General features: G+C 40.1%; 1 protein-coding gene across 6 annotated transcripts in view; it reads right to left on the reverse strand.

Moving 5' to 3' along the window:
* CRPPA (CDP-L-ribitol pyrophosphorylase A) overlaps positions 1-16,260 on the reverse strand; it is a 362,372-nt gene that overhangs the window by 253,423 nt on the left and 92,689 nt on the right. For all 6 annotated transcript variants that reach the window (XM_044946504.2, XM_045166361.1, XM_025290931.3 and 3 more), the window contains one exon: positions 578-682. In XM_044946504.2, coding sequence (XP_044802439.2) covers positions 578-682 — 105 coding nt within the window. The remainder of the gene's footprint in view (positions 1-577; positions 683-16,260) is intronic.

The following is a 16,260-nucleotide window of genomic DNA, read 5'->3' on the forward strand; positions in this document are numbered from 1 at the left end:
TCCTAAAGAAAGAAGTCTGTCATGAAATCAGTCAAGCCTGACCACGGGAAAGAGCACAATGCCTCTTGGAGGTGGTGAGTTCTTCCAGGCACCAAGCCTACTGGGTCAAAACTACTGCAGATATGTGTTTCAATAACACATTAAGTTGGAGCTACCATCCTAGGGACTGAGAGGAAATGTTGTTGCTGTGAGAAGCAGAGTGGCGCCCTCGATCCAGCTGAGAGTAAGGCTACACAATAAAACATTACACACCAAGAACATACACAAAAATTGTGAACAAAACAATCTTACTGGCTAAATGGGACCTGTTTGAGTAAACTATCCCAACATGAATTTTCTTGCAACTGAGCAACAGAAATGATACCATAATTCGATGGATCAGAAAACCCACTGAGACTCTTAACACCTTTAATGTATATGTACACACATACTTTTATTCCTGGAAATACTGTTTCAATATGAAGCCAAATGTTTTTAAACTTCTCTATTTTCTAAAGCACCTGGAAAGTGTCAGTACTTGCAGAGTATATCTTCAGGAATGACACATCAACACAGAGCTAAGCACCAACTTCCTTACCTTCCAGAGGTCAGGGGATCCTTCCACAAGTTTTGCTTTGATATGACTGTATTTTAGAGCCAAATGCAAACACTCAGTTCCAAATTCCAAGTCATAGTCACTACACTGGGTAGGAAGAAAAAAGAATTAAGAAGTTAAAATATAATATTAAATAATCTTTCAATTTCATAATCAACTACATCTAGAAAAGAACCCAGAGAATTCACAAACTCTTTAATTAGCCACTGATTAATCAAGTTAAATTAATCTTCTTCATGCCCTAAAAGACAAATGAAACCAATAGAAAACAGAAATATTGCAATCATGTTTTTAACTTCCTGAAGAGTTTCAGTGAAAGTTGCTCAGTCATTTCTGACTCTTTGAGACCTCATAGACTGTAGCACGCCAGGCTCCCCTGTCCATTGGAAGCTCCAGGCAAGAATACTGGAGTGGGTAGCCATTCCCTTCTCCAAGGGATCTCCCCAACCCAAAGATTGAACCTGAGTCTCCAACTTTGCAGGAAGATTCTTTACCATCTGAGCTGAGGTGTCAGATAAATACAATACTTTATTTCCTTTACTCAAAAGCTACATTTCCAAACATGTTTGTAAAATGCTTAAAGGTATAACTGAGGATTACCATATCAGAACTTAATTTAACAAATATTCAGTTCAGTCGTTCAGTAGTGTCCGACTCTTTGCGACCCCATGAATCGCAGCACGCCAGGCCACCCTGTCCATCACCAACTCCCGGAGTTCACTAAAACTCATATCCATCGAGTCAGTGATGCCATCCAGCCATCTCATTCTCTGTTGTCCCCTTGTCCTCCTGCCCCCAAGCCCACCCAGCATCAGAGTCTTTTCCAATGAGTCAACACTTCACATGAGGTGGCCAAAGTACTAGAGTTTCAGCTTTTTAGCATCATTCCTTCCAAAGAAATCCCAGCACTGATCTCTTTTAGGATGGACTGATTGGATCTCCTTGCAGTCCAAGGGTCTCTCAAGAGTGTTCTCCAACACCACAGTTCAAAAGCATCAATTCTTTGGTGTTCAGCTTTCTTCACTGTCCAACTCTCACTTCCATATGTGACTACTGGAAATACCATAGCCATGACTACACAGACCTTTGTTGGCAAACTAATGTCTCTGCTTTTGAATATGCTATCGAGGTTGGTCAAAACTTTCCTTCCAAGGAGTAAGAGTCTTTTAATTTCACGGCTGCAGTCACCATCTGCAGTGATTTTGGAGCCCAGAAAAATAAAGTCCGACACTGTTTCCACTGTTTCCCCATCTATTTCCCATGAAGTGATGGGACGGAATGCCATGATCTTTGTTTTCTGAATGTTGAGCTTTAAGCCAACTTTTGCACTCTCCTCTTTCACTTTCATCAAGAGGCTTTTGAGTTCCTCTTCACTTTCTGCCATAAGGGTGGTGTCATCTGCATATCTAAAGTTATTGATATTTCTCCTAGCAATCTTGATTCCAGCTTGTGCTTCTTCCAGCCCAGCGTTTCTCATGATGTACTCTGCATACAAGTTAAAGAAGCAGGGTGACAATATACAGCCTTGACGTACTCCTTTTCCCATTTGGAACCAGTCTGTTGTTCCATGTCCAGTTCTAACTGTTGCTTCCTGACCTGCATACAGGTTTCTCAAGAGACAGGTCCAGTGGTCTGGTATGCCCATCTCTTTCAGAATTTTCCACAGTTTATTGCGATCCACACAGTCAAAGGCTTTGGCATAGTCAATAAAGCAGATATAGATGTTTTTCTGGAACTCTCTGGCTTTTTCAATGATCAGGCAGATGTTGGGAATTTGATCTCTGGTTCCTCTGCCTTTTCTAAAACCAGCTTGAACATCTGGAAGTTCACAGTTCACGTACTGCTGAAGCCTGGCTTGGAGAATTTTGAGCATTACTTTACTAGTGTGTGAGATGAGTGCAATTGTGCAGTAGTTTGAGCATTCTTTGGTATTGCCTTTCTTTGGGATTGGAATGAAAACTGACCTTTTCCAGTCCTGTGGCCACTGCTGAGTATTCCAAATTTGCTGGCATATTGAGTGCAGCACTTTCACAGCATCATCTTTCAGGATTTGAAATACCTCAACTGGAATTCCATCACCTCCACTAGCTTTGTTCGTAGTGATGCTTCCCTAAGGCCCACTTGACTTCACATTCCAGGATGTCTGGCTCTAGGTCAGTGATCACACCATCATGATTATCTTGGTCGTGAAGATCTTTTTTGTACAGTTGTTCTGTGTGTTTTTGCCATCTCTTCTTAATATCTTCTGTTTCTGTTAGGTCCATACCATTTCTGTCCTTTATCGAGCCTATCTTTGCATGAAATGTTCCCTTGGTATCTCTAATTTTCTTGAAGAGATCTCTAGTCTTTCCCATTCTGTTGTTTTCCTCTATTTCTTTGCATTGATTGCTGAGGAAGGCTTTCCTATCTCTTCTTGCTATTCTTTGGAAGTCTGCATTCAGATGCTTATATCTTTCCTTTTCTTTGCTTTTCGCTTCTCTTCTTTTCACAGCTATCTGTAAGGCCTCCCCAGACAGCCATTTTGCTTTTTTGCATTTTTTTTTCCCATGGGGATGGTCTTGATCCCTGTCTCCTGTACAATGTCATGAACCTAACAAATATACCTATCCATAAAACCCCAAATCTCTTATATTTATACCAAAACACTGGCAGGTCACAGCTTTCTTATTGATATTTTAAATAACAACAGATCTTTTTAGACAATATATTTTGATTCTGAACATGGTACTATATCAGTCTTCCATTATGAGAAAAAAAAAGTGAACACCTATCAAATTTAGTAAGATACAAATAATATTTTTTAACATTTTAGGCAGAACCATCCAAATGACCAACATAATGCAATTAAATAATGGTCACTGGGTATCTATCATGTCCAAGGTTTCTTTTAAGTACCAGCATATAAAGATAAATGAGACATGTTTTGTGTCCTCAAGGAACTCAGGTTTAAAAGAGGAAGCTGATCTATAACAAATATTTTGTAACAGAATGTGATAGATGGAGCATTAACAGAATATTTACAAGTAGACCAGGAAATATAGTATTTAATTCTACGTAAGGGTACTAGGGAAGCCCCGTTAGAGGAAATGGTCTCTCATCTCTTTCTAAAGACTGAATAGGGACTTCCCTGGTGGTTCACTGGCTAAGACTCCACACTCCCAATGCAGGTGCGCTGAGCTCAATCCCTGGTCAGGGAATAGATCCCACATACTGCAACTAAGACTTGGCACAGATAAATAAATAAAAAAAATTTTTAAATAAAATAAAGACTGAATAAAACTCAAGGATAGGAATACTTTTCAGGCAAAAACTGCCCAACAAAGATAGAGAAGCTGCAGACATCTGCTGGATTTGCATTTTACCAACAGCACAACCATGACTTACCTGGTGGTTCAGATAGTAAAGAATCTGCCTGCAATGCAGGAGACCAGGGTTCAATCTCTACTTTGGGAAATCCCCTGGAGAAGGAAAAAGGAACCCACTCTAGTATTCATGCCTGGAGAATCCCATGTTCAGAGGAAATTGGCGGACTCAGTCCATGGGGTCACAAAGAGTCGGACATGACTGAGCAAATAACACACACACACAAGAGCATATCCATATAAGAGAGACTGCAGGAAGGCAATAAATATGAATATGACATTTAGAACCATTGCCAATCTTTATTTTATTGGAAATTACAAGCCCTACATTTTAATGATTTGTGAAGTTAATATGACAAAAATATATAACCAGCAAGTATATATCAGTTCAGTTCAGTTGCTCAGTAGTGTCCGATCTTTGCGACCCCATGAATCGCAGCACGCCAGGCCTCCCTGTCCATCACCAACTCCCAGAGTTCACTCAGATTCACATCCATCGAGTCAGTGATGCCATCCAGCGAGTCAGTGATGCCATCCAGTGAATAGAGTCCCAAATTAACCAGAACTATTTCAGTTTAAACCTCTATTCTTATAAACAACATACCATGACATTATTAAGAAATGTCATGATATGTCCAATATACTATATAACATGACATTGAAGAAATCTAAGAAATTTCATCTTTAATATAGTATTATCAACACTTCAGTTCAGTTCAGTAGCTCAGTCATATCGAACTCTTTGTGACCCCATGGACTGAAACATGCCAGGTTTCCCTGTCCATCACAAATTCCCAGAGCTTACTCAAACTCATGTCCATTCGTCGGTAATGTCATCCAACCATCTCATCCTCTGTCATCCCCTTCTCCTCCCGCCTTCAATCTTTCCCAGCATCAGGGTCCTTTCCAATGAGTCAGTTCTCCCCATTAAGTGGCCAAAGTATTGGCGTTTCAGCTTCAACATCAGTCCTTCCAATGAATATTCAGGACTGATTTTCCTTTAGGATTTACTGGTTGGATCTCCTTGCAGTCCAAGGGACTCTCAAGAGTCTTCTCCAACACCATACTTCAAAACCATCAAATCTTTGGAACTCAGCTTTCTTTATAGTCCAACTCTCATAACTACTGGAAAAACCACAGCTTTGACTAGACAGACCTTTGTTGGCAAAGCAATGTCTCTGCTTTAATATGCTGTCTAGGTTGGTCATAACTTTCCTTCCAAAGAGCAAGGGTCTTTTAATTTCATGGCTGCAGTCACCATCTGCAGTGATTTTGGAGCCCCCAAAAATAAAGTCTGTCATTGTTTCCATTGTTTGCCCATCTATTTGCCATGACGTGATAGAACTGGATGCCATGATCTTAGTTTTCTGAATGTTTAGTTTTAAGCCAAGTTTCTCACTCTCCTCTTTCACTTTCATCAAGAGGATTTTTAGTTCTTCTTCACTTTCTGCCATAAGGGTGCTGTCATCTGCATATCTGAGGTTATTGATATTTCTCCCTGCATCTTGATTCCAGTTTGTGCTTCATCCAGCCCAGCATTTCTCATGATGTACTCTGCGTATAAGTTAAATAAGCAGGGTGACAATATACAGCCTTGATGTACTCCTTTCCCAATTTGGACCCAGTCTGTTGTTCCATATCTGGTTCTGTTGTGTCTTGACCTGCATACGGATTTCTCAGGAGGCAGGTCAGGTGGTCTGGTATTCCTATCTCTTGAAGAATTTTCCACAGTTTGTTGCAATCCACACAGTCAAAGGGTTTCGCATAGTCAATAAAGCAGATATAGATGTTTTTCTGGAACTCTCTTGCTTTTTCAATGTTCCAACGGATGTTGGAAATTTGATCTTTAGTTCCTCTGCCTTTTCTAAATCCAGCTTGAACATCTGGAAGTTCACAGTTCATGTACTGTTGAAGCCTGGTTTGGAGAATTTTGAGCACTACTTTGCTAGTGGATGAGATGAGTGCAATTGTGCCATAGTTTAAACATTCTTTGGCATTGCCTTTCTTTGGGACTGGAATGAAAATTGACTTTTTCCAGTCCTGTGGCCACTGCTGAGTATTCCAAATTTGCTGGCATATTGAGTGTAGCACTTTCACAGCACTATCTTTTAGGATCTGAAATAGCTCAACTGTAATTCCATCACCCCCAATAGCTTTGTTCTTACTGATGCTTCCTAAGGCCCATTTGACTTTGCATTCCAGGATGTCTGGCTCTACGAGAGTGATCACACCATCATGTTTATCTAGGTCATGAAGATATTTTTATATAGTTCTCCTGTGTATTCTTGCCACCTCTTCCTCATATCTTCTGCTTCTATTAGGTCCATATCATTTCTGTCCTTTATTGTGCCCATCTTTGCTTGAAATGTTCCCTTGGTATCTCTAATTTTCTTGAAGCGATCTCGAGTCTTTCCCATTCTATTGTTTTCCTCTATTTCTTTGCACTGGTCACTGAGGAAGGCTTTTTTAATTCTCCTTGCTATTCTTTGGAACTCTGCATTCAAATAGATGTGTCTTTCCTTTTCTCCTTTGCCTTTAGCTTCCCTTCTTTTCTCAGCTATTTGTAAGGCCTCGTCAGATAACCATTTTGCCTTTTTGAATTTCTTTTTCTTGGGGATGGTCTTGATCACTGCCTCTTGTACAATGTCCCAAACCTCCATCCATAGTTCTTCAGGCACTTTGTCTATCACATATAATCCACTGAATCTATTTGTCACTTCCACTGTATAATCATAAGATATTTGATTTAGGTCATACCTATAGCTACATACAAATAAATTATGCTTTAGTCAACTTAACCTGTCTCCTGAGAAACCTATATGCAGGTCAGGAAGCAACAGTTAGAACTGGACATGGAACAACAGACTGGTTCCAAATAGGAAAAGGAGTACGTCAAGGCTGAATATTGTCACCCTGCTTATTTAACTTATATGCAGAGTCCATCATGGGAAATGCTTGGTTGGATGAAGCACAAGCTGTAATCAAGACTGCAAGGAGAAATATCAACAACCTCAGATATGCAGATAATACCACTCTAATGTCAGAAAGCAAAGAGGAAATGAAGAGCCTCTCGATGAGGCTGAAAGAGGAGAGTGAAAAACCTGGCCTGAAACTCAACATTCAAAAAAAATTAAATCACGGCATCTGGTCCCATCACTTCATGGCAAATAGATGGGGGAAAAGTGGAAGAAGTGACACATTTTATTTTCTTGGGCTCCAAAATCACTGCAGATGGTGACCACAGCCATGGAATTAAAAGAAGCTTGCTCCTTGGGAGGAAAGACATGACAAACCTAGACAGCATGTTAAAAAGCAGAGACATCACTTTGCCAATAAAGGTCCTTATAGTAAAAGCTATTGCTTTTCCAGTAGTCATGTACAGATGTGAAAGTTGGACCATAAAGAAGGCTAAGTACTAAATAATTGCTGTTTTTGAATTGTGGTACTGTAGAAGACTCTTGAGAGTCCCTTGGACTGCAAGATCAAACCAGTCAATCCTAAAGGAAATCAACCCTGAATATTCATCAGAAGGGTTGTTGCTGATGCTCCAATACTTTGGCCAACTGATGCGAAGGGCTCACTCATTGGAAAAGACCCTGATGCTGAAAAAGACTGAAGGCAAAAGAAGAAGGAAGCAGTAGAAGATGGGACGGTTAGATAGCATCACCAACTCAATGCATATGAATCTAAGCAAACTTCGGGAGATTGTGAAGGACAGACAAGCTTGGCGTACTGCAGTCCATGAGGTGGCAAAAAGTTGGACATGACTTAGCGCCTAAACAACAACAACAAAATCTCCACATTCTATTAATAATTCCAACATCTGCACAATCTCATCTAGTAGTATGCAAGTAAGGCCAATCTACAGTTAAAATAACTATTTTTGGTTAAATCCCAAAGTGAAGTGAAAGTCACTCAGATGGGCTTCCCTGGTGGCTCAGCTGGTAAAGAATCTGCCTGTAATGCATGAGACCTGGGTTTGATCCCTGGGTTGGGAAGGTCCCCTGGAGAAGGGAAAGGCTAACCACTCCAGTATTCTGTCCTAAAGAATTCCATGGACTGTACAGTCCACGGGGTTGCAAAGAATTGGACATGACTGAGTGACTTTCACTTCTCTCTCTCTCTCTAAACTCCAAAGAAGACTACCAATAACCCTTTTCCTGCCTCTCTTTCCAGATGCAGAATACTGAACATATTCATGAACAGCCTTAAAAGTGCTCACAAAGTGCATTCTGAGAAAAACAGCTTCTTTCTTCCCATCTCAGGAATGAGAAGTACTTGATGCTGTGCTCCTGCCAGTCACGTGATGCACCAACCAAGAATGGCAACAGTTTACCAACTGCAAGAAGTCTTCAGGACTCCAATCAACAGAGCCAGTAGGAAACAAAGGAAATGACGGATCAGATACTTCCGAAACATACACCAAAACAGAAACTGAGCGATCTTGGCAGAAATACTCTGAATCTGTCATTCACTGTATAGAATAAGTTTACAACTATTTATGGGGTTGGGGGGCTTTCCTGATAGCTCAGTTGGTAAAGAATCCACCTGCAATGCAGGAGACCCCAATTTGATTCCTGGGCTGGGAAGATCCACTGAAAGGATAGGCTACCCACTCCAGTATTCTTGGGCTTCCCCAGTGCCTCAGATGGTAAAGAATCTGCCTGCAAAGCAGAAGATCTGGGTTCGATCCCTGGGTTGGGAAGATCCCCTGGAGAAGGGAAAGGCTACCCACTCCAATATTTTGGCCTAGAGAATTGCATGGACTGTAGTCCATGGGGTGTCAAAGAGTTGGACACGACTGAGCAACTTTCACTTCAATTATGGGGTTTTGGTAATGTTTTTGCATTAAACCTTACTTCTATGGTTACCTCAAAAAAGTGCATACTTTATGACAAATTAAAATCTGAATTTGTTTCTCAAGAACGTGGATGATGATTTCTACTGCCTAGGATATGAAAAGCTAGCAAAAGTGATGCTCATTTCAAGAACAAAAGAAAAAAGCAGATAAACTACAAAAATAGAACTTTTTCTTGAAACCATCAGAGCTGAGGTCACAGGATGACTGAATAGCACTAAATCTAAGAAAAGGCATCCTCCCCCAAGAAGTAGAAGATGCCATCACCAGCTCACCTACAGCAGAACACAAAAGAAACATCAGGTCCCATACAGACAGTAAGATAAAATCTCCTAAAAATTTCAACAAACTATAAATACTGAATAGAGGCAATTAGGAGAATACAGAACCTCTGGGAAATACAAACACAACATGAGTTAATACCCCATTCAGACTTTTCTTTAGCAACCCAACTGGGTGCTCATCAAATTCTAAACTCAAGGTAATCACTAGACAAATGCTTTATAAGGTAAGAGTAAGAAGTCAATAGGAATAAAAGGGAATCATAAAATGAAAAATTAATACAAAGGCAGACAGAAAAAAGAAAAGGAACAAAAATAAAGCAACCAGCAAGATGTTAGATTTTAATCAAGTAAGTTCAGTTGGTAAATCATCTTCCTGCAATGCAGGAGACCTGGGTTCAATTCCTGGGTTGGGAAGATCCCCTGGAGAAGGCAATGGCAACACACTCCAGTATTCTTGCCTGGAGAATCCCATGGACAGAGGAGCCTGGTGGGCTACAGTCCATGGGGTCTCAAAGAGTCAGACAAGACTGAGCAACTAAACTACCACCAAATTAATTAAAATGTAGCTGCACAAAATGTGGACATTATCCAGCATGGGGGCCATAGTATTATCACTGATCACATGAAAAACACACAAATATGTAGATGCTGAGAATCCTCTGCCTCCCTAAATCTGGAGCTCAAAATAGCATTAATAATATTCTCCTATCAATAACCTCAGATATGCAAATGATACCACCCTTATGGCAGAAAGCAAAGAAGAACTGAAGAGCCTCTTGATGAAAGTGAAAGAGGAGAGTGAAAAAGTTGGCTTAAAGCTCAACATTCAGAAAACTAAGATCATGGCATCTGATCCTAACACTTCATGGCAAATATATGGGGAAACAATGGAAACAGTGACAGACTTTATTTTCTTGGGCTCCAAAATCACTGCAGATGGTGACTGCAGCCATGAAATTAAAAGACCCTTGCTCCTTGCAAGAAAAGTTATGACCAACCTAGACAGCATATTAAAAAGCAGAGACATTACTTTGCCAACAAAGGTGTGTCTAGTCAAAGCTATGGTTTTTCCAGTAGTCATGTAAGGATGTGAGAGTTGGACTATAAAGAAAGCTGAGCACTGAAGAATTGATGCTTCTGAACTGTGGTGTTGGAGAAGACTCTTGAGAGTCCCTTGGACTGCAAGGATATCCAACCAGTCCATCCTAAAGGAAATCAGTCCTGAATATTCATTGGAAGGACTGATGATAAAGCTGAAACTCCAATACTTTGGCCATTTGATGCGAAGAACTGACTCTTTTGAAAAGATTCTGATGCTGGGAAAGACTGAAGGCAGGAGGAGAAGGGGAGGACAGAGGATGAGATGGTTGGATGGCATCACAGACTCAATGGTCATGAGTTTGAGTGGACTCCGAGAGTTGGTGATGGACAGGGAGGCCTGGTGTGCTACAGTCCATGGGGTCACAAAGAGTTGAACACAACTGAGCAACTGGACTGAGCTGAATATTATCCTCAGGTATAACCCCTTGGCACACTATTTACTGTCCAGCCCAGTCACCTTAGAATGAAATTCACAATCAACAGCCACCCTCCACCATAAAACTTACAAAGTACAACCAATTACCAACATATACACGTGAACAGAAAAGCCAGTTATAACTGAAATGCAAGGTAAGACTAACATTAAAGATAAGGTCAAAATGGCAAAAAATGTTTTGGAGAAACTAGAAACTACACAGTCAACAAAGGTTTAACAGTCCCAGAATGATAGTGTTTATATTCGTAAAATAAGGATAATATTCAGAAGGGTAGAAAACAGAAAAACATAATGAGTCAAAGACCAATATGTTAATAAAAATCAGAAGAACGTAAAAGGTCTGGAGAAGCAAACAACCAAATAATTTTTAATTGCAGTAATAAGGAACGAGTCCCCGAATTTAAACAATCTTACAGAATATAGATGCCAATAGATGAAAACACACCAAATCCAATTAACAAAAACAAAAAGTCTCTTGTAAAGAAGCAGGAATCCAAACTGGACAAGACTACTTAACAGCCAACAATGAAAATCAGATAAATAGTGGAAGAGTTTCTTCATAATTTAGAAGATAGTGATTGTCAATATAAAATCATAAAAGCTATATCTCCTGTCTGATGGCAGAATATGGACTTACAGAAACACTGAAAGTCTCAGTAGAATTTTAGTTCCTATGTACTTTTTCAATCTAGGTTTCTTAACAGGCTCCTTTTTTTTAAGAGTTTTAGGTTCAGAGCAAAATTGAGCAGAAAGTACAGCTAGTTCCCATTTACTGCCATCCCCACATATATATAGGCTCCCTCACTAACAAAATCTCACACCAGAGCGGTGCACTGAACCTACATACTAAGTCGCTTCAGGCGTGTCCGACTCTGTGCGACCCCATAGACGGCAGCCCACCAGGCTCCCCCGTCCCTGGGATTCTCCAGGCAAGAACACTGGAGTGGGTTGCCCTTTCCTTCTCCAATGCATGAAAGTGAAAAGTGAAAGGGAAGTCGCTCCTACCTGAAGTCAACAGTTTACATTAGGGTTCACTCTTAGTGTTTCACATTCTACACATTGTAACAAGTGTATAGTGGTATGTATCCACCATAATGGTAACATATAGGATATCTTCACTGCACTAAAAATTCTTTGTTCTCCTATTCATCCTCCTCTGTTCTCCCAATTCCATGCAACTAATTAACTTTTTCCTGCACCGATAGTTTTGTCTTTTCCAGAAGTCACATATCTGGAATCAAATAGTATGTGGTCTGCTCAGACTGGTCTATTTCACTTGGTAATATATATTAAAAGTGCTTCCATGTCTTTCATGACTTGAATTATTTTTTAGCACTAGATAATATTTCATTATCTGGAAGTACCACAGTGTATGTGTGTATAAGGAAATCTTGGTTGCTCCGAAGGTCTGGTGACTATGAATAAAGCAGGTACAAATATTGAAGTGTAGGCTTTTGTATAGATACAAACTTTCCACTTATTTCAGTAAATACAGAGCTAAGAGTATGTTTAGTTTTGTAAGAAACTGTCAAATTGTCTTCCCAAGTGGATGTGCCATTTTGCATTATCACCAGCAATGAATTCTGTATGAAAATGTGAATTAAAAGAACAATGAGATATCACTATACATCTATTAGAATGGCTGAAATCCAGAACACTGACAATATCCAGAGTTGGTGATGATGTGGAGTATCAAAATCTCAGGTTCAATGCAATCCCTATTAAAATACCAATGCCATTTTTCAAAGAAAGAACAAATAATTTTAAAACTCCTATGGGAACACAAAAGACCCTGAATAGCCAAAACAACGTTGAGAAAGAAGGGCAATGCTGGAGGTATCATACACCCTGATTTCAAACTATATTACACAGCTATGGTAAAAAAAGAAAGGAAAAAAAACCAATATGGTACTGGCATGAAAACACCTAGTTTAAAAGAACAGAATAAAGAGCCCAGAAATAATGATAGTGATAGGCTGTCACCACAATTTAATTGATGCCAAAGAAGACAATAATATACAACGGAGAAAACACAGTCTCTGCAACTAGTCGTGCTGGGAAAACTAGTCAGCTACATGTAGATGAATAAAACTAGAACATTTCCTTATACCATGTACAAAAACAAACTCAAAATGTATTAAAGTCTTAAATGTAAGACCAGAAACCAAAAAACCTCTAGAAGAAAACATAGGAACACTCTTTCACATAAATTGTGAAAGCTTCTGGGTTTTTTTTTTGTTTTTTTTTTGCTCTACCTCCTAATGCAAGGAAACAAAAACAAATAAACTGGACCTACTTAAACTTAAAAGCTTTTGCACAGCAAAGGAAACTTTTGACAAAATTAAATGACAACCTCCTGCATGGGAGAAAATACCTGCAAACAATGTGACTGATAAAAGGTCAATACCCAAAATATATAACCAGCTCATATAAACCATCAAAAATTCAAACAACTCAATTTAAAAAAAAATAGGCTGAAGACCTGGAGAGACATTTTTCCAAACAAAACCTATAGGTAATCAACAGGCACAGGAAAGATGCTCAGCATTGCTGAGTAGAGAAATGTAAAACAAAACCAGAATGAGGTATCACCTCACACTTGTCAGAATAGCTATCATCAAAAAGATCACAAATTACAAACTGCTGGCAAGGATGTAGCAAAAAGAGAACCTTTGTATGTTGTAGATAGGGATGTAAATTGGTATAGCTACTGTGGAAAACAATAAGGAGGTTTCTCAGAATCTGAACATAGAACCACCGTGAGTGTGAGTGCTGAGTCACTTCACTTGTGTCTCTTTGCAACCCTATGGGCTGTAGCCCGCCTGGTTCCTGTGTCCATGGGATTTTCCAGACAAGAATACTGGAGTGGGTTGCCATTTCCTACTCCACTGTGTTTGCCTGTTTCAGGACACCAATCTGTCCTGTTATCTCACTTCTCTGTTAGATTTAAGACACATTTTTTATTTTTCAGTTTGTTTAGCTTTGTACTGTTAGGATAGGGTGATCATTTCTAAGTTCCTTACACACCTGGGAAAGCAGAAGTTCCCCACGTACTCTTTCTCAGGAGATGGTGCTCCACAAACTTGGGGAGCACAGTGACAAAAGGGAAGACATAGGATGCAGGAAGCAAGATATTCTAATAGGTGAGGAAAAAAGAGAATTGCTAGGAGAGTAGGGAGGAACAGTCTCAAGGTGATTGCTGTGCAGGAGGCAGAGTGACAAAACAGGTAACAGAGGGAACTGTAGTTCCACAGAATGGATGCCTACAGATAGAAAATAAAAGGTCAGGAATGAATTTGCATCCCTTCAGAAGGTCTCAGGAGAACCTGTTTGCCTCTGAGAAGAAAGACTAAGGGACAAGGTTAACATGAAGATTTAATTTTTATCCTTGCCACGTGCTGGAGGACAGCATGGCAACCCACTCCAATAATCTTTCCTGAGAATCCCCATGGACAGAGGAACCTGGTGGGTTACAGTCCACAGGGTCGCAAAGAGTCAGACACGACTGAGTGACTAAGCACAGTACGTATTTAGGTTTGAAAGTGAAACAAATTAAGGTTTGAAAGTGAAACTGAAAGTGTTAGTCATTCAGTCGTGTCCGACTCTTTGTAACCCCATGGACTATAACCTGCCAGGCTTCTCTGCCAACAGAATTCTTCAGGCAAGAAAACTGGAGTCATAGCTATTCAGTAATATCTAATGGCTATATAGAGTTCTATGTTTTGTGTAGTGATTCTGGGGGTAACTCTGAAATTGTGTACAACCTTTTCCTTCTACTTTCCTCACACTTAGTTTCCGTTAAGAAAAATGGAAGACACACTGGCAGTGAAATTGGAAGAATAAAGATAAAATCGAAAAAAAAAAAAAGGTTTAAAGTATAATTTTATTCTCACTTGTGACAATGACAAACATGGCCTCTTCTCATTTTGTTTCATTCTATAAATCACATACAGTTGGTAGCTTTTGTTATGTGTATATTCTTTTTCCATCTTTTCTATGTAGTAGTTAAGTGACTACTGTCAAATAGCTTGCAATATACCTCTTGCGCTGTTCAGTCAGTCTCCACGGACCATCATCCTGGAGTTAACCACCTCCTCCGCTGCCCTTTCCCCTGTACCATCCTGTTTTGCTGCAAATTCATTACTTATAGAGTCTTCGCCTCCTTGATATGAAAGAACACCCATTTCTCACCATCACTCTCAAGTGCTTTCTCCTGATTTTCCCAACCACCACTACTTCAGGCCTCGCAGGCAGGATTAACATTCCAGACCTTTGCACCTCTCTTGCTGTGCAAACTCTCTGTCCCTCCAAAATGCACGCCATCTTGACAAATCTTCCAGTCTTCATAATACTGTCGTCTGTCACTACTTCATAGGCTCTGCCATTTCAGACATGTGGGATCAGTCTTCCATTTTACTCAAATTACCAACATTATACTGGCTGAATCCAAAGTCCATGTGCACAAACTTTAAATATTCTAGCCATTTCCTTGCTAGACTTTATTTTAACTTGAACAACTAATTTCTGTTGTGGAGAACTTTATCTTTACCTTCAGCTGAGACTCCTCTGAAACTTTTCATTTCATAATCCAATCTGATTGGAACTCCCAACCATCATTTCTCTTACTCTCCTCTCCCAGCGACCCTGAATGAGGCATCCAATCCTGTAAAACCTCCACTGGTTCTTGACTAGTTAATGCTCATTTTTCTAGACTGTCCTTCATCAACCAGAAGACTATGGTTGAAGACATAGAAAATTTTATTACTAGCACCCCGACTGCCTTGATCATTTGTCCATCCTCTAGATTTTCTCTACAAACTCCAAGTACAAAATCATGTCATCTGTTTTGTTTTCTAAATTTTTAGTTCATAGATTTCAGTTATCAAAGTATATAATTCAAAGAACCAACTATCTCTACAAGATTTGTTATGAAAAAGTCAACCTCACTCCCTTTGCTCTACTTTGTCTTCACCACAGGCAATCACTTTTCCTTCTTTAAGCTGAAGCCTCTAATATTCATTTCCATGTGTAACAAGTCAACTGTGTCCTGTGCTTAGTCCAACTCATTGTGACCACATGGACTGTAGCCCGCCAGGCTCCTCTGTCCATGGGGATTCTCCAGGCAAGAATACTGAAGTGGGTTGTCATCACCTCCTCCAGGGGATCTTCCTTACCAAGGGATCGAACACAGGTCTCCTGCACTGCAGGCAGATTCTTTATCATCTGAGCCACCAGGGATTAACAAATATACAAATCTCAGTAGCACACAGCAATCGACTTTTTTCTCACACACAGCTGTGGGACGGCTGAGGCTGACTGTGCTGGAACCTGCAGGACTGTGGGTCGGCGGTGGCACTTCTGACCCATGGGTCACACACTACAGATCACACTGGAGGGACAGCGACCAGACTGTGCCTTCCTTAGGGCAACAGATGCAACAGGGGGCAAACCCAACAGCAGAGGCACATTTATGCCTCTATCTACATCTCCTCTGCAAAAATCCCAAAGCAAGCTAGCAGGCTCAATCCAGAATCAAGGAACAGAGAAAGACTTCACTTACCAGGAGGACACAGAAAAAAGCAGAATACTGTCAGGCCTGAACTGAAATAGTTTACTATCACACC

Source organism: Bubalus bubalis, chromosome 8, assembly GCF_019923935.1.
Source record: "Bubalus bubalis isolate 160015118507 breed Murrah chromosome 8, NDDB_SH_1, whole genome shotgun sequence".
Classification (NCBI taxonomy): Eukaryota; Metazoa; Chordata; class Mammalia; order Artiodactyla; family Bovidae; genus Bubalus; species Bubalus bubalis.